This window comes from Gopherus evgoodei, chromosome 20 (genome assembly GCF_007399415.2).
Source record: "Gopherus evgoodei ecotype Sinaloan lineage chromosome 20, rGopEvg1_v1.p, whole genome shotgun sequence".
NCBI lineage: Eukaryota > Metazoa > Chordata > Testudines > Testudinidae > Gopherus > Gopherus evgoodei.
The window spans coordinates 14775357-14802492 of record NC_044341.1 but is presented as its reverse complement, the minus strand read 5'-3'; the positions used below and the strand labels follow the sequence as shown (position 1 = coordinate 14802492).

General features: G+C 41.8%; 1 protein-coding gene across 10 annotated transcripts in view; it reads left to right on the top strand.

Annotated features, from left to right (window-relative positions):
• Positions 1–2792: 2792 nt before the first annotated feature.
• PUM1 (pumilio RNA binding family member 1) overlaps positions 2793–27136 on the top strand; it is a 124186-nt gene continuing 99842 nt past the window's right edge. For 8 of the 10 annotated variants that reach the window (XM_030539233.1, XM_030539225.1, XM_030539231.1 and 5 more), the window contains exons 1-2: positions 2793–2903; positions 7986–8359. In XM_030539233.1, coding sequence (XP_030395093.1) covers positions 7997–8359 — 363 coding nt within the window. In that variant the 5' untranslated portion in view covers positions 2793–2903; positions 7986–7996. Of the gene's footprint in view, positions 2904–7231; positions 7299–7985; positions 8360–20257; positions 20441–27136 lie in introns of those variants that run through there. The other 2 variants (XM_030539224.1, XM_030539232.1) reach the window with 2 other exon arrangements.

Sequence of the window (27136 nt, the reverse complement as noted above, 5' to 3'; positions counted from 1 at the left end):
GTAACATGCAACCATGAATTTGGTTGCCCTTTCAATGACATCAAGTATTGTTGCATTGATGTTATCCAGCAGAGAGTACAGCTCACAGAATCCAAGGAGGGATCTGATAACTGTTTTCAAATGTTTAAAAGGCTGTTATAAAGAGGACGGTGATCAATTGTTCATGTCCATTGAAGGTGGAATAAGAAGTAATGTGGTTAATCTGCAACAAGGGAGATTTAGGTCAGATATTAGGAAAAACTTTCTAACTGTAAGGATAGTTAAGCTCTGGAATAGGCTACCAAGGAAGGTTGTGGAATCTCCATCATTGGAGGTTTTTAAGAACTGGTTTAGGTTTACTTGGTCCTGCCAAAGTCCTGGGGACTGGACTGGATGATTTCTTGAGGTCCCTTCCAGCCCAATATTTCTAGGAGTCTATGAAATACCGTTTCCCCACCCAGTTTGTTTTACCTGGTGAATTTGATGGCATTTTGTGCAATTGATCAGGTTCACTTTTCCCCAAGTATAGTCAGTTTCTTCTGTTGATTGTGTGAGTTTTTCATCCACTAGCAGGAGCGGGAAAACATTTTTTAACAGGAAAATGAGATTGTAAAGCCCCCCAAAATTGCAGGAGAGTCAGGATAGGAGCAGTATCTGAACTTGTCTTTAACTCTCTCTTTGGAAAATTAGACAACTTCAAATTGACTGTCCCCGTTTAACGTGCACATGCAATCACAAGAACTACAAGTCCCAGCATACAGTGATCTATAGTAATGTCAACAACCTAAACCTGGATTCAGGAAGAGCATGGCATGCTGGGTTTTGTAGTCCCCACTGGCTCTATCGCTGTATTGATTCTGAGGAACACATTGAAAACAGCTGTGGGTTGTTTGTTTGAGAAATGATGGGCTTATACCTCACCTACTGAGTGTGTAGAATTAGCATGCTATACTATATATAATCCTTTATATATTTCCCTATTTTGTTATCAGTGATCTAGATTAAGACTTTTTCTTCTTTGGTATATTTCTCATTCACACCAGAGAAATGAAAGACAGATTGTTTTGAGGGATCAGTCTGTAGGATCTTTGGGACAGAGACGATAACTTCTTATATTTCACCTAGCACAATAGAGCTCTGATCCTGACTCGGGGTTTGGCTATGTTTAACAGAGCACAGAGAGAGTTTACAGTAGGAAGTGAAGAAAGTTTTCAGACAGTGTGTGCAAGAAGCTTAGCTCTGTAACTGTCCTGTGGATAAATAGTAGACTTTTGCCTCTAGGTCAGGGCTTAGATACACATTGGTGAGAGGCTGGCTAGGAATTTGGTACAACAGCCTCTGCTTTTCCCTATCCTATGTATCCTATTCTGGGAAGAAGCATGGTCAAAGCACATGACTGGGAGTTAGGAGATCTGGGATCTGTTCCAAGCTTTGCCACACACTTAGGCCCTGACCCTGCAAAGACATTCACACATGCTTAACATTGTTCGTATGAGTCGTCTCACTGAAATAAATAGAAAGGCTTAATAACAATAATACATTATTTTGTAGTGCAGTAGTAGCACCCCACCCATGGACCTGGACTCCAGTGTGCTTGGTGCTGTACAAACACTGAACAAAAAGATGGTTCCCAGTCCCCAAAAGCTTACAATCTATGTACTCATGGTGGTAACGTTAAGTACCTGCAAAGTCTTTCTAGGATCAGGGTCTTTGCAACCCTAATCACTTTGGCCCAAATCTGCAGATGTATTTAGGTGCTAACTTTCATTGATTTCAATTTGAGGTAGGTGCCTAAATAGTTCTGAGAGCTGGACCTTTCTTTCTCTGTGCCTTATGAAATAGAGATACTACTACTTATCAACAACATGGAGGTATCATGTAGCTTAATTAATTATAATTTAATTAAAATGCTTTGAGATTGATGAATGCAGGGGACTATAGAAGGGAACTTTATAGTTTGCAGTAGTGCATACTGCAATATCCGCACTGCTGTTGTATAATACTTTAGATTTTTCTTAAAACAAGAGCTCAGTCTTAGCTGGAGAGAATTGATATGTGTTTTTTGTGTGATATACGACACTGCAAACATGGATCTCTTTCAATTGGAGAGGATCAGTCTGGTTTATACGTTGCCCACCCCAAGTGTTAAAAAATTGAGTTAGGACCCCCAAAAATAATGAGATTAAAAAAAGGGTTCTTTTTATTTACCTTCTGGTTCTGGAATCTTTAGGTTAAGCTCAGGTCATGTTTTCAATCTTTTCTCTACAACTATGAGGAATAGAAACTTAGTTTTCAAACGCTGAAAGCTGATATGGCCAAGTAATAACATCCTTCCTGGAGACGGGGCTTTAAAAATCCCACACCGAAATATTGTGGTATGTGTGTATTGGGTAGATCAACTGAGTCAAGGAGTGTGTGTGTGTGTGTGTAAAACCCATTTGGGTTGTGTCTAGGCTGGGACACCCAGCCAGGGTGTACATACGGTGTAAGGGAGCCTGTTGGAGTGTGTGCATATGGCGCCAGGGCGTATGGATTGGGTGGATGAGCACATCCGGGTGTGTGTTTAGGACTGGGTTCCTCGGGGCTAGTGGTGCACAGATACCCTCTGTCTTGCTCACAGGCATGCGGACAGACTGCCCTGGATCTGGGCTGGTGTTTAACACTGGCAGACGCCCAGGAGAGCTCCTCGGGCTGCACAGGGGGCCCATGGCCCAGTCTGGCTGAGCCTCATCACCCAGCCCCAGCCTGGAGCACGGACAAGGAGCCTGAGCAGCAAGCAGGGCCTGCCTAGCCATCCCATGATGCATCGCGCCGTCCCAGTCCCCAGTGGGCCGCCATGTTGTCGGAGTGAAAGGCAGGGGGAGAGGCAGCCAGCGAGAGGCCTGGAGGGGGCCGAGATCCAGCTTCATCCTACCGCTCCGCCCGTGAGTATCCGGACTGGACCGGGACTAAACTGCGCCCCACACCCCAGGGGACCAGTCGGTCGGGTCATATTGGGGTTAGAGGCTCGAGGTGGGGGTTGATGCGGCCCCGAAAGGCAGCCCCGGCCGGTCGCTGTGCCTGGGTCTCTCCTCTCGCTCTGTTCCTTGTACATGTTTTGGAGTCGGAGCAAGGCCCCTATTGTTATCAAAGGAAGGAGGGAGGGGGAAAGGGGAGGTGTAGGGGGGCCCATAATGCGCCCCAAACCCCTCCACAAAGTCCATTAACTCTTATTCTTGGCTCCCTGTGAAGTTGGGGCAACCCCCTGCCCTGATCCTCCTGGGGGAGAAAGACACCATCCCTATTTTGGGGGGTGCTGGGGGTGGTTTCAAGCTGTTTGGGTTTAAAAAAAAATAATACCCGACTGGGGGTTCTTCTCGGCATGTAATTCATCGTGTGCGTTTTAACCTGGCTGTACGGCGTCTCGGGGGGGGGGGGGGGGGAGGGGTAGGTTTGGGGGTGGATTCAGTACGTGTGATGAATAGCTCCAAACCATTCGTAGCTTGTACACAGTTCAGACTCCTATCAGCAGGAATTGCTGGGAAACTGTGTGTGTGTATGTGTTATTGTGTGTGTGTAACGTGTGTAAGATCTGCCTGGGATTTCTGGAGGTGCATGCATTTAATTCCCAAAAAGAAAAAAGTGATCCATTTTTATTGCCATAAGTGTCTCAGTATTCCTACGGTTGCTGTTTTGTCTCTGTAATGGTTGGGATTTTTTTGGTAAGCCCTGTTGTTTTTTTTTGGTGTGTGTGAGATTGTAAGAGAAAGAGAAGGGTCTTTATCCTTCCCAGTGGAAGGGAATAAAACACACACAATACTTTCTGATGTGCTTTAAGTACATAGTGCTGTTCTCTTCAGTCCCTTCCTCCTCCGGTAGTATTTGTCTTGGATAATTTTTAATTAAGCAGTTTTGTTTGGAAGAGAACAACATTAGAGCTTGTTCTTTACCCCAAACTGAGAGAGACTCCTGTTTTTATTTTTTTCTGTGCAGTGCTTAATAACTTTGTTCCAAGTAGAAATTTTATTAAGCAGATCATGAGTAAGGAATTTCCTTTTATTGAGAGGGTGGGTAGTTTAGCATTTGTCTTATGACGTGTTTTAATGCTGGTTTAAGAAGTTTAGTTGGTTATCAATTTACCCACTTCCTGCTTTATCTCCGTAGGTTTTAATGAAAATGTAAACTTTTGCATTTTTGTAGGCCAGATGCCTCTTAAACAATGGGTAGGCAGCTTTGAGTCGTTGTCTAACTTTATGGAAAAATAGAGGCCGTTACAGATTCCTAGTTTAATTTTGCAAAATACATTTTGTGTCCATTCCAACTTTTAAAATACTGCTGCAAACTTTTTTTTTTTAATCAGAGCACTTGGAGAACAGTTACTGAGTTCTGAATGTATTAGTAGTAGTTATGCTACATGCAGAATACAGCTATTTTTTCTAAGGCCACCACTTCTTGTAGTTAGAATTTGTTTAGCTATGTCCCCAAAGTTACCTTGCTTACAGACAGGAAATTACATGCTATTTTGTGGAAATGATAACATAAAACATCTTGCTTACCACCATTTATGTGTGTGTAAGGGGAAAGAAACCTCATGTCAATAGTAATTTCATTCTGGCAACCTCTTTTTGTAATGTCCGGTAGGAGGCTGTTTATTTTGTAAATGAATAACACTCATGGGAAACTCTTTACATAAAAAATACAGGAAGGCTTTGAAAAGTATAAGAGATCCAGTAGCTGTAAGACACTTGCAGTGATAGGAGTTGCAGCTGCTGTTAGCTAACCAGTATGTATTGTGTAGGTGACTTAACATATTTCTGATGCTCTGTGTGCTTTGAATGACAGTATTCAGCTGTCTGCTACATTTATCACAACATTTCTATTAGAAACATATCTCAGAACTAAACTTGAACTTTCCATCATGCTTTTTTACCCCACTTTGCTCTCTTTCAAAATGTCTCCTGTGCCAAGTTTTCTCTTGTGACTTCGGATTGCCTTGTCCACGTTAAATGAAAGAGGAGGTTTCTGAGAGTACAGACAGTTGTACAGAATGTAATGATGCTGTTATTAGATCTTGACTGGGATTTTCTAGTGTCAAGAGAATAATAATTTATAACACTTTCTCCTCTCCGATGAGATTTGAGAGAGCAAGTGACAGCCCCTCAGATGCGGGAGAGAGAGAGCTTGATCACCCCTTAACTTCAGGAGTGATGATGGAACCTCTAAAAGGTATTTTATGTAAAAATATGCAGCAGGCTGAGGCAAAAAGAGGAGCAGCTCTCAGACATAGAAAAGGGCAGGTGCCTTCCTTATTAAAATCTTTAAAAAGCAAGAAGCTGCATTTCTCCATATTGTGTGGTGTATCACTTAGGTCATTAGGGAAGTCTCTCAATTGGGCCACAACTGCCAAACCTTTTATTGTTACTTCTCAACTATGTGCTGTTATCTGTCATGGCCATAATAGAAAATGATGGCATATTAGTTCGTTAGAGCATTTGGAAAGTTTTGTGATATGGATGTTTTTAAAAGCAAAATTAAAAGGGGATCACTGCCTCTGAGTGATTAAATACCTGCTAATTTGCACTAATAACTGGGTGGGGAAGGAATGGGACTGCAGACAACAAAATTTTGTGAATAAGGAATTTAATTTGGACATCAGTGCTGCAAAGATTTATGCACATACTTAACTTTGTGCAGTCCCATTGATTTCAGTGGGGATAGCCACAGTGCATAAAGTTATTCACATGTGAATTTTTGAAGGATTGGGACTATGGGTGTGTATGTGTTTTTTAAGACTGCCTCACAATGTATTTTTCCATTTATTTTGACAGGAGCTAGTTCAGTTTTAGTTATCCATAACATTAGGCAGAGTACCTAAGTACTTTGCCATCATCATATATGAGTTCCTTATAAGAAATTAATGATAGAAATAATCTTTCTTCTTACCTCTTCTGTAGGAAAGTTTGATTCATTTAGGTTTTTGTTTGGTGTGTGTGTGTGTGTGTGTAACTTACTACAGGACAGCTAAACAGTGTATGCTGGTAAAAGAGTATCTTGTAAAAATAATAAAGCTTTAGTAATGAGACCTCACTATAGTGCTGTATATTTGAGAAGTGGAATGAGACTGTCAGGTTTTGTGATAAGATTTAAAGTGGTGTGTAGAAGTAAGTTACCCATTTTCATTGCTCTAGAAAAATAAAAGAAACTACATTGTAAACTTAAGGAGAGGGAAGAAAAATTCCTATTACTGAAGTTTCTGTATTCAGATTCCTCTAATAGATGAATAAGAGAAAAAAACACTTCAAATTGGTGGGGAAATGGAGGTGATTTTTGTGCAAAATTAAGATTTCTGTTTGTTGCCATCACTGCAGTTATGAAGTTGTTCTGGGAAGTCACTTGCAGAACTTGACGGTTATTAAAAAGTAGTGTGATGAAAAGAGGAGATAAAGGTTCCCTTCAGAGCCTACAGAGCTGTTTGCAGGTTTGGGCCAGAGTTTTTAGTCAAGATATGCTAGGGAGAGCCTTATCATGAATGTAGAAGTTGACTTCCTGCATGATGGTTTGCAGGTGTGATGATGATAAATGAGGGGCAAATTCTGCTGTCAATCCATCTTTGTTAACTATTCATGATATTTGTGGGTTTGCAGTTGGGTGACTGAGGACAATAATTGACATGAAGTTTAGAAGTCAGAGGTCTGTTTATCATTTTTAATAGTGCTTGAATTTCTTCTGACTTAAATACATCTCTACCTTGATATAACACTATCCTCGGGAGCTAAAAAATCTTACACATTATGGGTGAAACTGTGTTATATTGAACTTGATTTGATCCGCCAGAGTGCGCAGCCCGGCCCCCCCGGGAGCACTGCTTTACCGCGTTAAATCGGAATTCGTGTTCTATCGGGTGGTGGTATATCGGGGTAGGTGTACCTGATTGTGTATATTTTTAATGGGGTGGGAATTACGTAAAGGGGAAAAAAAACAGTTTACCATCAAGGTGTATAGAATCTTCTGTGGTATCACTGTCCATGTTGAATTATTGATCTTTTTGCTTTCATAAAACAAAAAAGGCTTACCACAGCAGCATGAAATCAGTATTTCATACTCTATCAGAACATTTTGGGGATAGTGATTTATTAACTGATTAGCAATATGATTTACCCACTTATTGTCATAGTATTCAGGTCACTGTATGGGATGGATTCTGTTTTTGCTTTGTTTGTTATGCTAGATAGTTTCTACAGTCAGAGTTTAGTTTTTTTTTCTCTCCCATCAGTAGCTGAATTGAGGCTGTCGGCTGAGCTAGCTCTGGAACATTCTGTTGGTGTCCCAGTCACTGAGAGGTTAGCTGCTTTTTCTTCAGGGAATCTCCCATAAATATGTGCATATATTTTACTGTCTCATGGCCCAAGCCAGCCTTAGTGTTTGCGACACAGTGCAAGTTATGTTTGGGGCATGACTAATAGCATGTGTACAAATAATATTTTAGGTTTGAATTTGAAAAACTGGCTGACTTAAGTTTTTTTTTGTTTATATAACTATTGGAAGTAATAATCTAGGTAGTACTTATATGGAAATGACAAATTCTGTAGCAGAACTGCGATTAATACAGAAGTTTGTAAACATTGATGTTATAATTTGAATTCCATTACATTCCCAAGGTTTTTCTCCCCCAGAAGTTTTCAGTGCTCAATTTTAGAGTAGAATGAGACAAAATTTTAGTATGCTGACCTCACAATAAATTTCGCTTGTGCAACTTGGTGGTCTGATTCCAAGAATAGGCAACTGTAAATATCTTAGCTGTATTGGCAGCATCCTGTAGAATTAACTGTTGTTTTGGCTAGTGTGTATTTTTAATATATTTTACTGAAATGAAGTTTAAATTTAGCTTTCTGAGATATGGGTTAGGTCTGACTAACAGGAAAGCATAAACATGTCAAAAGAGGTAAAGATTTTGTTCTTGATGTAGGGAATGTGTGCTTAATCAGTTATTAAAATTATTAAACATTGAAAAACCTGTGTCTCCTTAGGTGTTGGTGGAATGAGCGTTGCGTGTGTTTTGAAGAGAAAAGCAGTGCTCTGGCAGGACTCGTTCAGCCCCCACCTGAAGCAGCACCCACAAGATACAGCTAATCCCAACATGCCTGTTGTTTTGACATCTGGAACAGGGTCCCAGGCTCAGCAACAGCCAGCTGCAAATCCAGCGCTTGCAGCAGGGACACACACCAGTCCTGTCCCTGGATCCATAGGAGTTGCAGGCCGCTCTCAGGACGACGCTATGGTGGATTACTTCTTTCAGAGGCAGCATGGTGAGCAGCTTGGGGGAGGAGGAAGTGGTGGAGGCGGCTATAATAACAGCAAACATCGCTGGCCTACTGGGGATAACATTCATGCAGAACATCAGGTAATAATAAAAAAAAAAAAGTTCAATATTTCAGACTGAATACATGAACAAATCATGCTAGGATTGCTGCTTTTAATGAACCTTCTTAAAGCTTAAGCTGGTTATTGTGTGGTTTGGATGGTATAAATGACACTTCTTTCTTTTCAGAATTGTAATGCCTCACTAGTTATAAATGAAATGTTTTCTCACTGTTGATGGTGTTGAACTGGAAATCCCACTGTACTCTGTGATGGTAGTTAAAATGAATCTATTGCAAAATTCATCAGTCCTCTTTAGGGATTTTTGTACGTGTGACCCAGTTTAGTGGCGTCTGTTGCTTCTTATCAAACCTGATGCTGTTGTTACATTATTTTTTTTATGTAATGGTATTACAAAACTGTGTTGTCCTTTAAAGGATGTAGGAATGGTGAAAGCTTCACACTCTAATACTGAAATGCACACAGTTCTGCTACTTGTCCATAACACAAGGAGAAGTGAGGGAAAGGGGGCTGGGCATGGTTAATTGAATGAGGAAGAAAGCAGTTTATAAAAAACAGTTGTTTCACCCTGTGCTGAGGAACAGAATTTTGCTTTCACATGTATTTAATGTCCTAAAGGATAATGGGATACTTCTACGGTGCATATAAATGAAGAAAGAGAAGACGGAATAGAACCGTTAACCAAAAGTATGGTTTAAATCACAGTATTATCTTATACGCTGGGGCTTAAGTGCATGCAAGCAAGTACTTGTTTAGCTATTTGATTGTGACATGTAGGTAACTCTTCAAGTACAGGGATGATCTAAAAACCCTGCTTCCTCTAATAAGGGAGATACAGAAACAGCATTTAGAGGTAAGCATGTTTTTTGAAGTCAGTGGTTCCCAGAAATCTCTTAAAAGCAGTAGAAACAAAGCTTCTGTAACCTCATGAAAACCTCAGCATTGCTTACATAGCATTTTGGTTTTCTGTCAAAATAGAAAAAAAGATTGTTTAAATTCACCATTTAAAGGAACACAGACAATTAGTAGCATGGCCAAAATTTGACTTAATATTCCATTTATTGTAAATCGGTGTGATACCACCTCCACTCTAAAGAGCTAATTTATTTAAAAGTGAATCACCCTTTCACAGAGTTTGAAAAATAAACCAGAAATTAACCCCACCTCCCTCCAAAAAAGTGTTCTGCTTTCTCCACAGGGCTGTTTAACAAGTAAACACTGTGTTGAGAATTATGCAATTTGCATAATATCAGCACATGCATAAACAAAGAAGTAAACAAAGAACTGCATTAATTTCGGTTCCCTAAGAAGCATAGGATGAAATCCAGAATATGAAACAGAGCTAGGAAAAAAGTTGACAGTGTCTTTTAAAACTTATTTTAAAGAAATATTATGCCTAATTATTTTCCCCATGCAAATACAGTATTTAGCTAAAATATGCTTGAAGAAAAATGATGGGTTGGATTCCTGTCTGGAATGACTACCATTAGTTTTTTTTTTTAAAAAAATTAACTGAATATTTGAGTAATATTAAAAGTTGTATTCCAGCTTTATCTGTTAAAAGATTTAACTAAATCTTTGACTTAGGTAATGTAGGTCAGAGGATGATTCATAAAATATTTTAAAAGTTGATAAGATCTCTAAAATTTGCTGCTATTAAGTGATAATCAGTAGGCACCAAACACTGGTTAGGCATTGGTTGGGGTGGTACTGGAATATTTTGTGTGAGGATGGCTTTGTCGTACTGAAATGCGCAAATGAGCAAAATTCTCACTCTCTGCCCCCCAAAAGGAAGCAGTGCCACCATAGAGGGTAGAAAATTTCAGGTCTAAAAAAAATTATATCCTGCAGTTTCTAAGTGTCTGCAATCTTTACTGCATTCTTTAGTAGTCTGTAAACTTCTAAGCTTTAATTAAAAAAAAAAAATACAAATGTGACCTGTTTCAAAAACTTATTACACTGTCCGCAAATATATCGCAGCTGTTCTTTTGCAGAAAACTCTCAAGTTAAATAACTGCACATGTAATGCCTTATTGAAAAATATGTCGCCTGAAAATCTAGTTGGGACTGTTGTTAATATTTTTTTAGCATTTATGTGTAGGGTTTTTGTTTTGGATTTGTTTTAAATCCTTAACATGAGAATATTAAATGCAAATATAATCTGACATTAAGGCTACCATTTAGTATCACAAAGTCAGGAAATATACAGCAGTATCAGTTTAGCGGTTTTGCAAGTACACCTCTACCCCGATATAACGCTGTCCTCGGGAGCCAAAAAATCTTAACTGCGTTATAGGTAAAACCGCGTTATATCGAACGTGCTTTGATCTGCCAGAGTATGCAGGCCCCCCCCCCGCCCTCCTCCCCGAGTGTTGCTTTACCACATTATATCTGAATTCGTGTTGTATCGGGTCGTGTTATATTGGGGTAGCAGTGTATATAGCGCTTTTTCTGTTTTTTCATGGTAATAGTGTAGCTTCAAATATTACTGCTGTGATGGATTGTAAAGCATAAACTCACCTTAACACACTTCATTTTGTTATGACCATAACTGTTTAGTTTCTTAATATTGTGGTTTCAGCTGTGCTGACTTAATGTTACATTAACCGATTTTTGCATTCAACCTATCCTTTTTAATTAAATGAAATTAAAGGTCAGTTTAAATTATGGTGTGGGACAGTGACCTGTGTTGACTTGTTTTGCATCTTATCCCCCAGTGATTTCCCGAATGTTCTAAGTTGTATGACTCTCATTTATTCCCCTCTTGGGTCTTGATCTTGTAATATGTTCCATGTGGATACAGGTGTCAGCCAACATGCACCTGCAGGATCAGTGCGTTATCCTGTATAGGTCATCTTGGGTCATGGGTCACTCACTTTTAAGGAGGTGGAAGGAGAATATCTGGGTTCCAGATTGGAAGTGTTAAGTTCTCATAGGATGGTTTGCAGATGACTTGAAAAAGAGGAACAGGCTGATGATGAACAGTAAAGGATTAAAAATTAGGATAGTGTTTAAAACCCAAATTTGTATTGAACAAATAAAACACCCACTTTGTGTAGAATCTTTTCCCTCCTTTTTTGTTGTTATGGTATCTATTTAGGGCCTGAGTCCACACCCTTAAATCTCGCTGCAGTCAATCGGAATTGAAGGGTGCTGAGCACCTTGTGGATCAGGTTTTCAGATTTGTAAAGTCTTTTAAGCGGGGACCGTCTGGCTCAGTTTGGGTTGTGGTATCCATATCTGCAAGTTGCATGGGGCTTGTGCTGCAGATGGTAAAGTGGAGGGCGGTGCTAGGCATCAAGTGAGAAAATCAGTGGTAGCGGAAGGTCATACAGGTTAATTATGCGCTAATACAGTTTAGCATGAAATGTGCAGGGTTTAGGAGATTGTAGCCAAAGATGGGAAGATTTTTATATTTTTTTTAAATGGCTGCTTCCTAATCCCTTTTCCTGTGTCTTCATGTCAACTATTCAGATGTAACCTATTGTCAGCCCTTTGGGGCTGGGAGCTCTCTCTCTCTCTGTGGCACTGAAGACACTTATGCAAATTCAATAAATAACATTTCAGCCTGTATTACTATAATGGTTATATAATATGTTTGTTAAAGTAAACGTACAATATGCTTATAGTTTTTAGTTTTTCACCTGGCTGCTGCTGCTGTTTCCTCCTTGGAATGACAGCTGTAAAGAATTCAAATGGTGGATGGCTTTGACAGGTGTAACCGAAGAACACATTTCTGAATGCTCCAAAAGAAGCAGACAATGTCATCCTATTCCAAACAGTAACCTTTAAAATGGGAGGAAAAATTGTCTTCACTCAGTTGCTACTTTATATGTAGTTTTTTTCTAACCTTTCCTCTCTCTTCTTCAGAAAAAAGATCTCAGTTTTTCTGTTTATTACAAATTTTATCACCCAAGACTCCATTCTCATCTTGGTTAATCCAGTGTGTTTTATAAATCCAGTACTGCTATTGTGTACAGATATTGACGCAACTGATTTTGAAGGGTTCATGGTCTCAAACTCTTCCTCCCCCCTAAGTAATGGAATGTGTCCACGTGCCTCAACCCCACTAATAGCCAAGGCTTCATCATCATCAGAGGTTATGCTGAAGGTGGACCTGGGGATAGGACTGGCCATCGGGGAGGAGCTGAGGTTAGAGAGGAATTGGTCTTGGGGCAGAGAGGAAGTGAGGGCAGAGCTGGGCCTGGAGACAAAGCAGAGCTGAACAGGTTTAGGGGAGGAGCGAGGCTGGTGGTGGAGCTCCCTCCCCACCCCCCGGGGGGCTGGCTTCAGCCCTGCTATGCGCCCCCCCAATGTTCCTCTGTGCCCCCATAGGGGGAGTTGCCTCCACAGTTTGGGGACCACTGCATTATAGGCTGATTTCCTAAAAACCTGAAGGCTCTAGATGTAACCACAGAACAAGTATCTTCTTGTCATTTTAAAATTTAATGGAGTCTACTTGCTGGCAACAAGATCTGAACTGCCAATATAGTTAACTTCTAAACAGGAAAAAGATGAAAATTCAATGTGTATTCTATGTCCATTTACTCTTTAGGCTATCTCTCCAGATTGTTGTTGTGATGGTGTTTTTTATTATGGCACTTACCCAGAAAAAACTGAAATGAGACCAGTAACTCATTTCACATAGGTCACTAAACAGTTATCACATAGGAGTTCTGATGAGTAACAGCCTAGGCTTTATTTGGTCTGATGCTGAAAGACCATGTATCTTATTACAGATGCCTGGGGCCACCAAGTCCCACTACAAAAAAGGCACTTGGCTTATAGATCTTGGAAGAGTTGCCTTCAGCACTTAACAAAAACTAAGAAAAGCTGCCTTCCCCCCCCCCCCTTGCACACAGATGTTACAGGGAAATGAGGCATTGACCATGAGCTTTCCATATTTCAGTCAAGTGTCACTGTTTCTTAAAATTCAGTGATATCCTCTTCTAAACTACAGTAAATGCAGGACTTTTTGTGTCCAAATTACAGTAGATGAGTAATATGGGTGTCTGTCATGGTTTGAAGATGTGAGAACAGTTTTTAGGGATTTACTTTCTTAGAGAGCATCTCTAATTAGCTGATAATCCCTGTAGTGTTCTGCTGTCCCTAGTTATCTCCTCACATCTGAGGAATTCTCCATACACTCAATAAGAGAAATATAGTGAGAGTGGCAGGATGAGGATTGGAGTTCATTTCGGGTTTTGTCTCTGTAAAGTGGTAGTCCTCTGAATGGGGAGCACTGAACTTCTTAATCAATACTGTACATTTAACTGGGCATAGAATCCAGTTCTTCTGATTCCTCATCTCTCCCCAAATCCGTTATTTATACCATGCAGCCTCCGTGCTATGCTTCACTACCATATGAAGGGCTGGGTTTGGTTCTTGGGATGGCAAACAACATGGTCAAGGCTTGCTTAAGAAGAGGATCATCTCCTCTTTCTCTCAAACAACCTGGGAAACCAAGCAGAGACAGGCTCTGGTGTTGCTCCAAAGGAAGTCCTGTTTAATTGTAAGCTTTTTCGGCCAGAGACTCGATCTATTTTTGGAAAGCACCTAGCAGAGTTTTGGTGCTACTGCAGTCCGGCCCCCATTGCCAAGAGAGTCACTGCAGCTTGAGGCAAGAAAGAAATCCTGTGACACCACATACAATGTTCAGTTGTTTGCATATCTAATATCTGTAGCCTTATTCCATGTAATTCCTTTCAGATGAATGGAATTTCCATTTGTATTTCCATGTGCTTTCATAGTAAGCACAATAGCTGGGTGTCTGTTAGTAGTGAACTAGTTGACAGTGTTACCATTTAAACTATTTGGCTGCGAAGTTAACACTGTTGAAATGAATGCTTGAAATAAGAATATATCATCTTCTGTAGAAAACCTTAATCTGCAGCAAATGGCTAGTTCTTCAGAGTTTGTTTGGTTCTGAGTCTGTAAATTTATATTGTCTCTGCTAACAAACCCATTACAAGGTACCTAGCTTTAATTCACATAGCACAACTGATCACTTGTGCAATCTTTATTATTTCATTATATGGTACCGTGTTCTTTTAATCTACTTGACTCCTGCTTGCCCAGGAAGAACAAAAATATGCTTTTACATTAACTGATCTTGAAGTTAAATACTGTGCACAGACTTAAGATGTGGGATTTTTGCTTATTTTAATTTGTGGGGTGTGTGAAGGGATATGTTCTAGTAGTTGTGTAAAATCAAAGTAAAAAACTATTATTAGCTAACCAAAAACAGCAGTTTAACAAGACTGTCTGTCTTAAGTATTTCCATCACTGTTAACCATTTTGGCTAAATGCCATGTAAAATGTTAGCCAGTCTGTAATTTTAATAGCATTTTGCTTCAAATGCTAATGGTAGTAGCAGTTCTTATTATGAATTTTTTACTACAAAAATAGTAGATAAAGCTTTTAATCTTGTCTGATACTTGTGACTTGACATTCTTTCTCTCCTGACTATTGTTATAGCAGAGGACTAAAAATAGTACAGTAATTAGTTGATGGCACAACATATTTTAACCCTGGCGCCTAATTGTCATTGGCAAGCCTGTATGGGGCTTTTTTTTTTTTTTGTCACAAATTGGTAAATCTTTCTCAGTATCATTTAGCACCATGGTCCTTGTCTTTGCTAGAGAATTTCTCTATGGGACTGCACAGGGTGAAGTACTGACAGTACAGTCCATATTAGTCATGGTGTTTCAGGTACACTTTGCTTCTATTTTTTTCCCTCTATGCACGCTAGTGCCTATACTGCATCATTGTAGAATGACTGTGTTCTGAGTGCCTTTCCCACAGTTCCTAGCACAACTCAATGAAACAGTGGCTTGTGGTAGATTTCAGAAGGCCTTATGTGATCCATCAGGGGTACAGGAGAACTGTGGGAGAAGAAGCCATATTCCTCAGGGAAACATCCCCGGTCCCCTGTTGCCAGCTCCATTTCTAGTCCTTTTCCGAAAATGGAGTTCAGAATGCCTGGTTCTTGTTCCTTGCTTGACAGGAAAGGCTTCTGGGATGTTTCAAAAAGTTGTCATGTGTTGACTAATGAAGGATTGATGGTAAGATTGCTAGTGTGCTGAGACTGCTGCCTATCCTGCTGCCCAATATAATCTCATTGTTTCCTTGTACTCCTCGTGTGTATACATCTGTATTCTGCTGTCTAACAGAGCAGCTCTTTTGGGGCCGGGACTGTTTCTTTGTTCTCTTTGTACAGTACAGATGGGTCCTGGTCCATAACAGGCTCCTAGATGCTGTAGTAGTATAAATGATATTTCTGCATTAAGTGCAAAGAGCCAGAGACTGGAAAGAGTGGTTCATATGAGTTTGTGATGCGGTAGTTGTGCACCCACCATCTGGATAGATGGCAGTGTGCTGTTTGTACAGTTAATTGTTAGTGGGTGGATCTTGCTTTTGGGTCCTACCACAATCCCATACAGGCATATTAAAGTTATGCTGAAGCCCAGTAATGGCTGTATAACTTAGAGCCTTCCTTAGCCTGGTCTCTCTGGTGTGCTGCCACTGAAGTGCCAGACCATCGTGATGAGCTTCCTTCAACTTGAAAAAGCAAGTTGCAATTGCCTTCTGTAAACTGGCTGCCTTAGATCATTACTGGCTAGTGGGGTACTGGTTTGGGATTGGGAAATCCACCATGATTACTCTTGCAGGGCAGTATATAGTACTACATAGGCAGGGTTCGTGGTGGCCAATGAAACAGAGATAATTAGGAAATGTAAGTATTTGAGTTTCCTGAATTCTGCAGTAACTGTTTATAGAACCCATTTGCCCATTCTGTCTTCTCCCCCGCACTTCCCCCCCTCCCCCCGCCCCGGGATGGGGGGAAAAGAGTCAGGGCCTATTACTGAAACTTGGAAAGACCTAAACCCAGTTATACCCTCAGCAGGTACAGAATAATGTTCATTTCAGAGACTGAAAATAAGATGGAGATGTTTGACCCACCTTGATTTCTTCAGAGACTAATATGTCTTTTATCTGCCTTTGTTTTTTAAGACATGAAAGTAGACATAACATTTTCAATTAACAGTGGATTTCCAAGACAGCTGGACTGGCGTCAGCCTATGAAAAGCAAGTAGCTATACTTGAAGCTCTTGTAACAGCCAGCAGAGCTTTGAGCAGATAAATGCCCTGGGCACATGCTTTCAAAGTGATGGCTAGGAACTTTGTGTGGAGCAGTGAAGTGACTGGAATTCGGAGAATATGGTGTGATGTAGCGTGGTTTAGTTTTATATATTAAAACTATTCTTAATTCATAATGATACTTTGCCTTTGTGGAAGTTTGTAGAGAATTATATAATTCGAATGTTGGGCAGGGTTATATATTGGATGGTGTTAAGAAGGATTAATGTGAAAGGAACAGTTCTTGGAGGAGTGAATGATGTGCAAAATACTCAGCCCTTGTTTTCAAGAATAAACTTTATTATACACAAACGCAGACAGGCCTATTTGCATTATCAGAAGGAATGTATCATGTAGAAGAGTGTGTAAGCAATGTATTCTCTTACAAGTGCACGAAATTCATCTCATTAGGAAACACATTTTCCTCTTGCGAAGGGGTGGGGTGCCTGAGGAAAAGTTGTGAGGGAGCTGAAGATTTGAGGCAACTGGCTGAAGGTAAGGGGCCAGTTGCAAAGTCAACGCAGCAGTCAGTTTTTCTTTCTTTTTTTAATTACTCATTAAAAACTCACACTGCAGCTGTCACGTGTTCTCCTAACATATCTCTGCACCATTTGTATTTCCAGGTACAGTAGAACCTCAGAATTATGAACACCTAGGGAATGGAGGTTGTTCCTAACTCTGAACAAAACCTTCTGGTTGTTCTTTCAGAAGTTTACAACTGAATATTGACTTAATACAGCTTTGAAACTTTACTGTGCAGAAGAAAAATGCTACTTTTTAACCATCATAATTTAAATGAAACAAGCACAGAAACAACTTCCTTACCATACCAATTTTTTTAAACTTCCCTTTTTTTTTGTAGTTTACATTTAACACAATAATGTATTGTATTTGCTTTTTCTTTTCTCTGCTGCTGCCTGATTGTGCACTTTCAGTCCAAATGAAGTGTACGTTTGACTGGTCAGTTTGTAACTCTTGTGACCATAACTGAGGTTCTGCTCTAAGTTAGAAGGCCCTCATCACTGTAGTATCCAAGTGCTGCAGAATCACTTTTGTCCTCCTGTCTGTGCTATCTTGCCTCTCTCCATTTTTCAGAATTCTTCTTCTGCCTTTCAGTGGTGATCCTTTTATTTTATGCACCTCAGACTCCTAATTCAATCCCTCTCTATTCATTTCTGTTCAGTTCCATGAGTAGATCTCTGCTGCTGCTCCTCCTCCTGGATCGCCATCTTTATCAGGTGTTCCATCTCTGTGAGTTTGCTCCACCTTTCCTCATCTGAGATATCAATAGTGGAGTAGATATTTTTTGCGAGTAGGGAGAGGGACACAACCCATGATGGTTAACTATTATGTTAATACCCCATTCAAGTTGCAACTTCAGTTTCAGATTCCAATGCCTTAGGAGCCGCTTTCTTTTTGGGATGGAAATGTAAAGGACCTGTAACTAACCTTTGTACACAGTTCTTACAAACATGAGGTGTGGGTGCTGATTTAATGCCATAGAAGTGGGGAAGACTCATGGAGGATCGTCTGGTGATAGTCATGGAACACAGAGTAATACAGGTTACTTCATTATAGGCCAATTGGGAAACGTGTATGGAGGGTTTTGTTTGAAGGGAATTATTTGAGAGAGTGAGAGGAAGGACTGATAAATCTGTATGAGATATTTGCATAATGATATTGGAGGACTGGTTGCGTGAGCGTCTGTGGGTGTTACTTGTCTTGCCCAGAAACTAATTGTAAGGCAGGAGGACTTGATCTATTAAATGTTTTCAGACACAGCCGTTCAAGATTGGGGAAAAATAGGGGTTAGAATTACGGATTGTAAAATGTTAAACGGTTAACTGGCAAAGATTGGTATTACTGTTAATCCATCCTAATTGTTAACTCCCTGTGCTCTGGCTGGAACAGCCCCGGCCCCTCTCACTTTAATCAGTTAGCCAGTTAAATTATATAATTTTAATTGTTTAAACGGTTATCTTTTTAAATGATATTTACATCCCTCGTTAGATCTAATAGTCATTTTCACCCCTCAACTCATGGCCGGTGATTGCAGAGAGATAATGGCAACATGCTACTAAAGTGTCATGGTCCGGCATATGGACTGACTCAGTCATGACAGAAAAGTGCATGTGCCGTACTGAACAGTGTATACTTTGTATACTTTTATTGCAGAAAGTTATCCTATTTTTAGACTTGCAGTTTGTTACTTTTGCATTCCTCCTCCCCTTGTCCTCCACTAAATGCAAGTCCAGCCACGTTGTGTGGCCAACTTGCCATGGCAAATGCCAAGCCGGGCACTTCTAACTTGACTGGGAATAACAGCCCTTGTAACCAAGATAGGGGACTGTAGAGAATGTCAGGATTTGGAAATTATGGAGTAACTGTCCTTTACTGAGGATGAGCCATTACAGCTGTTGCTTGTGCCATGGAGGCAGGGAATTTGGGGAATGGTGGAGGTCAGTGGAATAGGAGCTTGTTGGGTAGAGGGAGAGGTGAAAATTTCCACCCTCATGAGGTTACATCTGCCATTTTATAAACCGTAATGGAATTTGTAAGAACTCTGAAATCTCGTTGCCCTGTTCCTGAGCCTGCAGATTCTGCCCTGGTTGGTACATATTAAAATCAAATAGGTAGGCTTGTCAGAATTCAGTTAAAATTGATAGCTGTCAGTAAACATCAATTTCAGCTGACACTGAACTTGATGAAAAAATACCCATTGGTAACTACCTGCACCTTGCGCCTGCCAGGATTGGCTGTCACTGTCCCCGCTGCTGTTCAGGGAGCCACCTGTAGCTCTGCTGTCACGGCCCTGCTCACTCACCAGTCAGGATTGCTGGGACTGACCCTGGACAGGAACTGTTCAGCACCAGGGTGGCCTCCCCCATGACCAGGGGCTTGCCCTCTTCCATGCAGCCTGGACTGGAGGGGAGAGAGAGTTTCTCTTCTTTGCCAGTCCAGGTCTGCAACCTCCCACAGACCTGACTTTCAAGTGGCTTGGGCCCTTGCAGTCCCACTGTCAGTGCTGTCCTACTTCTAACCCCAACCCTTCTCCCCCTAATTTCCCATAACTGTAAAAATAAAAATCGTTAAAAATTGAAAAAAAGTTAAAAATCAAAGTTGAAATTGCAAAAGAAAAAAATATCAAATTCTTCTAAGACTTGTATAGGCTATAGAGAAGGGCTCCTTTGCTCTCCATTTCTTCTGAACTCCTCAGCTTGGCTGCTGTCTCCACTGCCCTGGCCCCTGCCACACCTACAATGTGCAGAATGTCTTATTGCATTGGGAATCTGGTCTAGCTTGTTGGTTCCATGGCTTGCGCGGCTTCTACAATCAATTTTTCCTTCTGCCTCAGGATTAAGCCAAGAGGCACTTCCATGTTATCTGATAGTACCTCAGGCTTCTGGAAGGGTGAGTCTAAGAGATTTGGTCCATTTCCTCTTGTAATCAGGAAGCTTTACGCTTGGAATTGCATCTTGAGTCATGTATCTTTATGTGAAATATGTTTGCTGCTTGTGGAGATGCCACTCCAGTTGCTTAACATAGATTGAGTGAAATATTGCTGACAGCTTTTAGCTGGCCTTGGACCATCATCCTTTCTCAGATCTATATCAGTTGTGCCTACATGTCTGCCTCTGACCAGCTGGCAATTTGATTATATAATGGTCTCCATTGAGATGGGTGACAAATTCATTGACTAGAGGTAGTAGGAAAAGATGATGGTCATGATGAAAATAGCTCTCAGCTGAGCTCCATGGTACATGTAATGCTGTTTTTACAGGTATGCCTTCTTGTCAATTTGAACCCTGTGCAGTGGAAGTGTGAAAATAGATCAGAAAGACCACCTGAGCAGTGAGTGACCTATGCACTGAGACACATTCGTGGCAGAACTCTATCACCCATGATCTCCGCCTACACTGAGACTGCATACGTGGAGATTGGCATGGTTCTGTTGGACCACTTGGTAGTTAATCATGTTTGAAACAAATGTAGTTAAAACAGTGCCTGTAGTACCGGTGGACCATTATGAGCACTTTTCTGTGTACACCCAAATTGTGTTACTGACTTAAGTATATGGTGGCTAACTTGCCAAATTTCTCTAATCTAGACCAGGCTATGATGGCTTCCACTGCCGTGCTCAAAGTTTGTTAACTTAATTAAACTTTGTAAACTTCTCCACAGATATCCCTCCCTCCAACCTTTCTGCCTTGAAAGTTTTGTGTAGTAGTTAAACTTGACCATAAAAGCAGGTGGAAGCAATTTAGGGCTTTTGCCAAGTAAACAGACGTCTTTATTTTGTTTGCATTTGTCTGTAATGTACTTCTGATGCTTTCCAGTTAATTCACATAATAAACCTTAAGATACCTTTTGGTTAAAATTGAAAAGGTAGCTGGATGGACTTTAGAAGAGCTGACATTTTCTGCTGCTGACATTTTTGGAGGTGAAAAGGCAGCACAGCTTTGAAGAGAAATGAGGTGGCATGGGTTTTAGAGCTTTGCAGATGTTTGCAGGTCATTTGCAGGTCACCTATCTTCCATTGAGCAGAGGAAGTGACTTCACCACAGGACAACATGATGGGGGCAGCCTTTTTTTCCTGAGAGGAGAGAGGCTAGTGCACAGTTAGAAAGCAGTACAACTAAGCCAGGTCTAAGACAACATCATGGAGTGTGTTCAGCTGTTGTTGTTGTTCTGTTGTTTGTGTGTTAAGTCAAGAGGAAATGAGTTCTTTCAGTTTCATCATCAACAGTATAACGTTATAGTATTGTAGCATGATTTGGGTGAAGATGAACAGTACTTCTTGAATAAGAAAACAGATTTGCCTTGTTTAGGAGTGGGAGAAGCTACCTCTAATTACCAGGTTATAGCACTTAACTGGTAAATTACAGGGACTTCCTGTGGAAGTTGACAAAGTCTTCAATTTTTAGGCCCTGATGACGTTTTGAAAAATTTTCCCTGGTTTTGTGTCATGGATCATTGCACCCATGCGAAGCTGAGTTTACGATGGTGTGGCTTATTATGGAAATATGTCATACGGGTATATGCTAGGGGTTTGTGGTGCTCTAACTACATTGACATATCAAACCGATGCATATTTTTTGCATATTTTTTGTATTATCTCCAAGGCTGTTGACAGCAGTTTGTTAACATTTTTCTAGTAAAAATTTGATAAATCATTTACCAATGTTAACGTTTTACTTGAAAGGTGACCTACATTAGAAATTAAGGGCTTCCCTACCCTGGAAGACTCTGTGGAAGACTAATAGGATTATGATATTATACCTCTACCCCGATATAATGCTGTGCTCAGGAGCCAAAAAATCTTACCATGTTATAGGTGAAACTGCATTATATCGAACTTGATTTGATCCGCCGGAGCACATAGCCACGACCCCTTGGAGCTCTGCTTTACTGCGTTATATCCAAATTTGTGTTATATCGGGTCGTGTTACATGGGGGTAGAGGTGTACAATCACTAAGGAAGTGAGACTTGATTGAGAGGGTTTTTCTTCTTGAGTGCTAGTCCCTATGTGTGTTCCCCTGTGAAGTACCTACGTACTCCTTGCCCCCAGAGCGAGGAATTTTTCAGGCAGTGTCCATTCATCCACATGTGGTCTCTGGCTCACTTTGTGCCTCTGACCATGGAGATAGAGAGTGAGTGGGGTGGACTGATGGCGTCTCCAGTTCCTTATCACCACCACGTGGTCTGGATTGGAATCTCTAGTCTCTGAAGCTTCAGCTTTCTTCTGTATCAGTGAAAATATATTTAGATATCTGTAAATAGTTTTTATATTCTTGAGTTTTAAAGTTTTTATCTGATAGTCTCCCCCACCGGGGGAGCACCCACAACCCCCCGTACTCCATTTAGATACTGGACTCTGGGCTTCAAAATTTGTGCTTTCTGCCAGCGATCCTTCTTGGTCAACAATGACCACCAATGTTGCTTGTACTGCATTGGGGAAGCCCACATCACAGCAAGATCCAATATCTGCTGTTCATTCCCTAGCTGTACCTGGTATGGGCAAGAACTCCCGTATGAACAAGATTGCCATCTCCATCACCAGATGAGGTGGTGACTCTGATATCTCCATTCTCCCCTGATGACTATAATTCATTTCAGAAACTCCTTTGCAGAATTACAGGGAAGCTGCAGATGCCTCTTGAGGATCATCAATACAAGCTCCTGGACATCCTTCAGTTCTTCAGCTCCAGTAGAATAGTGGTCCTGGTTAAAGAAACTATCCTAGAGCCAACTAGAATGGTTTGGCATACCCCAGCTACCTGCACTCCTATCCCTAATAGGTCAGGGAAATGGTATTATGTCCCAGCCAGGAGAATTTCTGTTCTCTCACCCTGCTCCTAATTCTTTAGTGGCCTAAGCTGCTGCAGAGGGATCTCGGCAGCAACACTCTCGATCTCCCCGTATTGATAAGGAAGGCAGGCATCTCGACTTAATGGGAAGGAAGGTCTTTTAATCTTCTAGCCTCTAGTTCAGAGTAGCCAGTTACCAAGCATTACTGACTAAGTACAAGTTCCTGAACTCTTTGAAATTGTCTTTACTGACAGTCTCCCGCAGCAGGACAGAACTCTCTTTTTTTTTTCCCCAGGCTTTCATAGAGGACGGCAAAATGGTTGCCAGGACCATTCTCCAATCAGCAGTAGATGAGACTGATGCCTTTTCGAGGGCAATGGCTACTGCTATCATGATGTGCAGGGATTCATGGCTCCATGCTCTGAGGTTTCCTAAGAAGGTCCACAACACTGTTGAAGACCATTCCTTCAGTGAGATTTATCTATTTAATCAAAAGATGGATGAGCCTCTGTGCACTTTAGAGGTCTCTTGGGTCACCATTCTGTGGAAATATTTACACCTGCCCCAAATAGAAACATCAGCAACAATACAAACCTAGACCAATGGCTCAATGGTTCTTCCACCAGAGACCTGATGAACCACCCCGCAAAAGGCAGACAGCTCAGAAGACCTACTTCCCCACACCTTCTGCAGTGGGTTCCTCATTCCAGTCCCAGCCCTCGGCTAAACATTATTTTTGATTGGAGTTCAGGAGCTTGTAAACCAGTGACTCCAAGACCTCATGACTCCCACGAACCTTTTGGTCGTTGGCTTGCACACTTTTTCAGCACCTGGAATGCAATAACAAGAGACATGGGTATTCAGCGTCATCCATTCAGGCTATATGATAGTTTGCATCCCTACCCCATCCAAAATCCCTTTCTCAGACAAGACGTGGAATATTTCTAACAGCAAGATGCCATAGAGTGGTTTCATCTTCGGTACCAAAGGAGGCGTTTTTACTTGACACATTTCCTAGTCCCCAAAAAGACAGGCTGTCTGAGACCCTTTCTTGATCTCTGCCATCTCAACTACTTTATTTGTAAACCCAAGATTTGCATGGTCAGGTTAGCATCTATAATTCCATTCCTGGAAAAATACATTGTTTAGAGCTCTCAACATGAAGAATGCCAGCTTTCATGTGGACATTCATCCTGCTCTCATCAATGCTTTCTCAGATTCATAGTCTGCTCCAACCACTTTTAGTACAGAATACTACCTTTAAGCATTGTTCCTCCCCCAAGGGTCTTGACCCAGGTGTTCTGTCGTAGCAGCCTATATCAGATGCTGTGGTTTCACTGTCTTCCTCTACATCGATGATTGGCTTCTTATTGCCAAATCATGCCAAGAGGCCCAATCATTGACTTTGACAATAGTTACAACTCCTTTTTCTCTCTTGAGGCCAGCATACATGCTGATGAATCCATTCTCATCCCTGCACAGACTTGGGACTTCATCAAGGAATCCTTAAATTCCATCACTGCAAGGGCTTATTTGCTGAGAAACATGTTTCAGGGTAAGAATGTTGTTATAGACCTGATCTTAACTAAGGCTGTGATTTAATCACTGGTATTTAGTAAAAGTCATGGTCAAGTCACAGGTAACAAACAAAAAATCACAGCCCATGACCTGTCCGTGACTTATACCACAAATATACTATATTGAATGGGGGGGGGGGGAAAGCCCTGGGGGACCCATAGCACCAGCTGCCGGGGATCGGGGGGACTATTGCCGCTCCGTCTGCTCCGGGACAGCTGCTGGGACCCACAGAGCTGTGTCTGCTCCTGCTGCAGCCGGGACTGCTGCTTGGCCAGGCCTCACGACCAGCTGCCCTGGACTACTAGAGCAACGGCTGGTGCGGATGGCCACAGACCACTCCAGCAGTGGCTGGTGTGGCTGTCCCCAGGGCAGGAAGTCACGGAGTCCATGATTTCTGCGACCTCTGTCAGAAAGCCTTTCAAGACTGGTCTCTCTCCTAGGTCATATGGCCTCATGCACTTATGCCAGGCCTGTTTCAGGACTCCACATTCTTTGCCTACAAATGTGGCTTCAGACTGTGTACCTGACAAACCACCTGTCCATGAGTACCCAAATGACTGTTCCCACCAAAGTGTTATCGTCCATGTCATGGTGGAAGAATTCGTGTCCGGTTTGCATTGGCATTCCCTTCCTTGCTTCCGCACCAGACATGAAGATCCTTACCAGTGCATTCCTGTTGGGTTGGGGAGCTCACGAGAACAGCATACCACATAAGGCATCTGGACATCTTGAGAGTCCAGGATGCCCTCAGTGTTCTAGGGCTACAAGCAGCTCGAAGGGCTTGTGAAACCTTTCTCCTGTTCGTTCAAGGCCACCTTTCCCTCGTAATGTCAGACAGCATCACGACTGTCTTTTACATCAACAAACAGGGAGGAGAGAGACTTTTTTTCCACTGTGTGCAGAAGTGGTCAATCTGTGGAATTGGTACATCAGAAGTCAGATTACCTTGTTGGCAGTCTACCTCCCAGGAAACCAGAATGTGCTAGCAGACCCTCTCAGCAGACACTTTGCAGTCAATCAGACATGGGAGTTTCATGACTCAGAGTGAAAATATTGTTTACCACAATGGGGAATCCACACCAGAGATCTATTCACCTCTCAAATAAAAAGAAAGAGCAACATATACTGTTCCAGAGGAATCCTGGGTCGCCACTCTCAGGGTGATGCTTTACTCCTTTTATGGTCAGATCTGAATGATGCCTTCCCTTCATTACCACTCCTGCCTCAAGTTGTGTGCAAGATTCGGCATTGCCCTCAGCTGCCCCAGACAACTTTAGTTCCTGAACCTCCTGTGTTACCTCTGGCACCAATCATTATTCCTACATTTCCTGACTCAGGGAAACAGCAAGATCAGGCCTCGTAACCCACATCTGCTTCATCTTAGAGCCTGGTTCTAGTGTAGGCATTGTCCTTAGAGCAATCATTGTCTGAAACTGTACAGAACATCCTTTGTAATAACTGGAAGGATTTCACTAGGAAATGTTACGTAGCCAAGGGGAACCATTTCTCTGGTTGCATCAAAGATGTATTTCTCTGGAAGCCACAGATATTCTTTTCATTCAGGTCTGTCGTCTTTCCTTGAAGACCAGCAGGTTTGTCTGTCAGTTCTTATGGTCCACTTAGTAGCAGTCAGTGCATCCCATCTGCCTTCACAGTGCTACTTGATCTTTGCACATCCTCTGACTAGCAAATTCTGGGAAGGCTTAATCAGAACCTTTCTGTCTATAAAAAGCCCTATTCCTCAGTGAGGCCTGAACTTTGTTCTCTCAGTACTCACTAAGCCAGTGGTCCTCAACCAGGGGCCCAGGTCCCTCTAGGGGGCTGCAAGCAGGTTTCAGGGGGTCTGCCATGCAGGACCAGTGTTAGACTCGCTGGGGCCCAAGGCAGAAAGCCTAAACCCTACCGCACAGGACTGAAGCCTGGGGCTGAAGTAGAAGCCTGAGCAGCTTAGCTTCATGGGTGCCCATGTGGCATGGGGCCCCAGACAGTTGTCCTGGTTCTACACCTTAATGCTGGCCTTGGCTTTTATATGCAGAAAACAGTTGTTGGGGCACTGGTGGGCCATGGAGATTTATAGCATGTTGGGCAGTGGGGTGGGGTTGAGAACCCCTACAGGAAGCCACTTTTTGAACAATTAACTTTCTTGCTCCATGTATCTCCTACCCATGAAGGTCGTGTTCCTGGTAACCATCACCTCAACCAGGAGGGCTGGTGAGCTTGGAGCGTTGAGGGCAGATCCTTCTTGAATTATATTCCAAAAGGACAAGGTTTCATTACATTGACACCCTGTATTCACCACAAGGTAGTCCGAGTTTCACCCGAAGCAGTCTATCTACTTACCCGTGTTCTTCCCAAAACCTCATGCATCCTCAGAAGAAAGGAGGTTCCATTTGGCGAGCCCTAGCCTTTTACCTGCGGATAACGAAAACAATCAGGTAAATCCCCTGCCTAGACTTTTCTTTACCATAGCAGAAAGGGTCAGGCTATTTACTCTCAAAGAACTTGAAATGGATCTCGGGCTGTGTTTCACTCTGCTTTGACCTGTCTAATCTTCCCTCTCATCATGGAGTAAGAGCTTATTCCACAAGATCTCAGCAAGCAACATCTATGGTGTCCATTCAAGAGGTGCTTCTGCTTGATATTTATGAGGCAGCTATGTGGAGCTTAGCCCACACATTTGCTAGACATTGTGCCTTGGTACGGAAATCCTCTGCTGATGCATCTTTTGGGCTATCAGTCCTTTGTTTGGCTTTTCAGTCTAACACCTTGCAC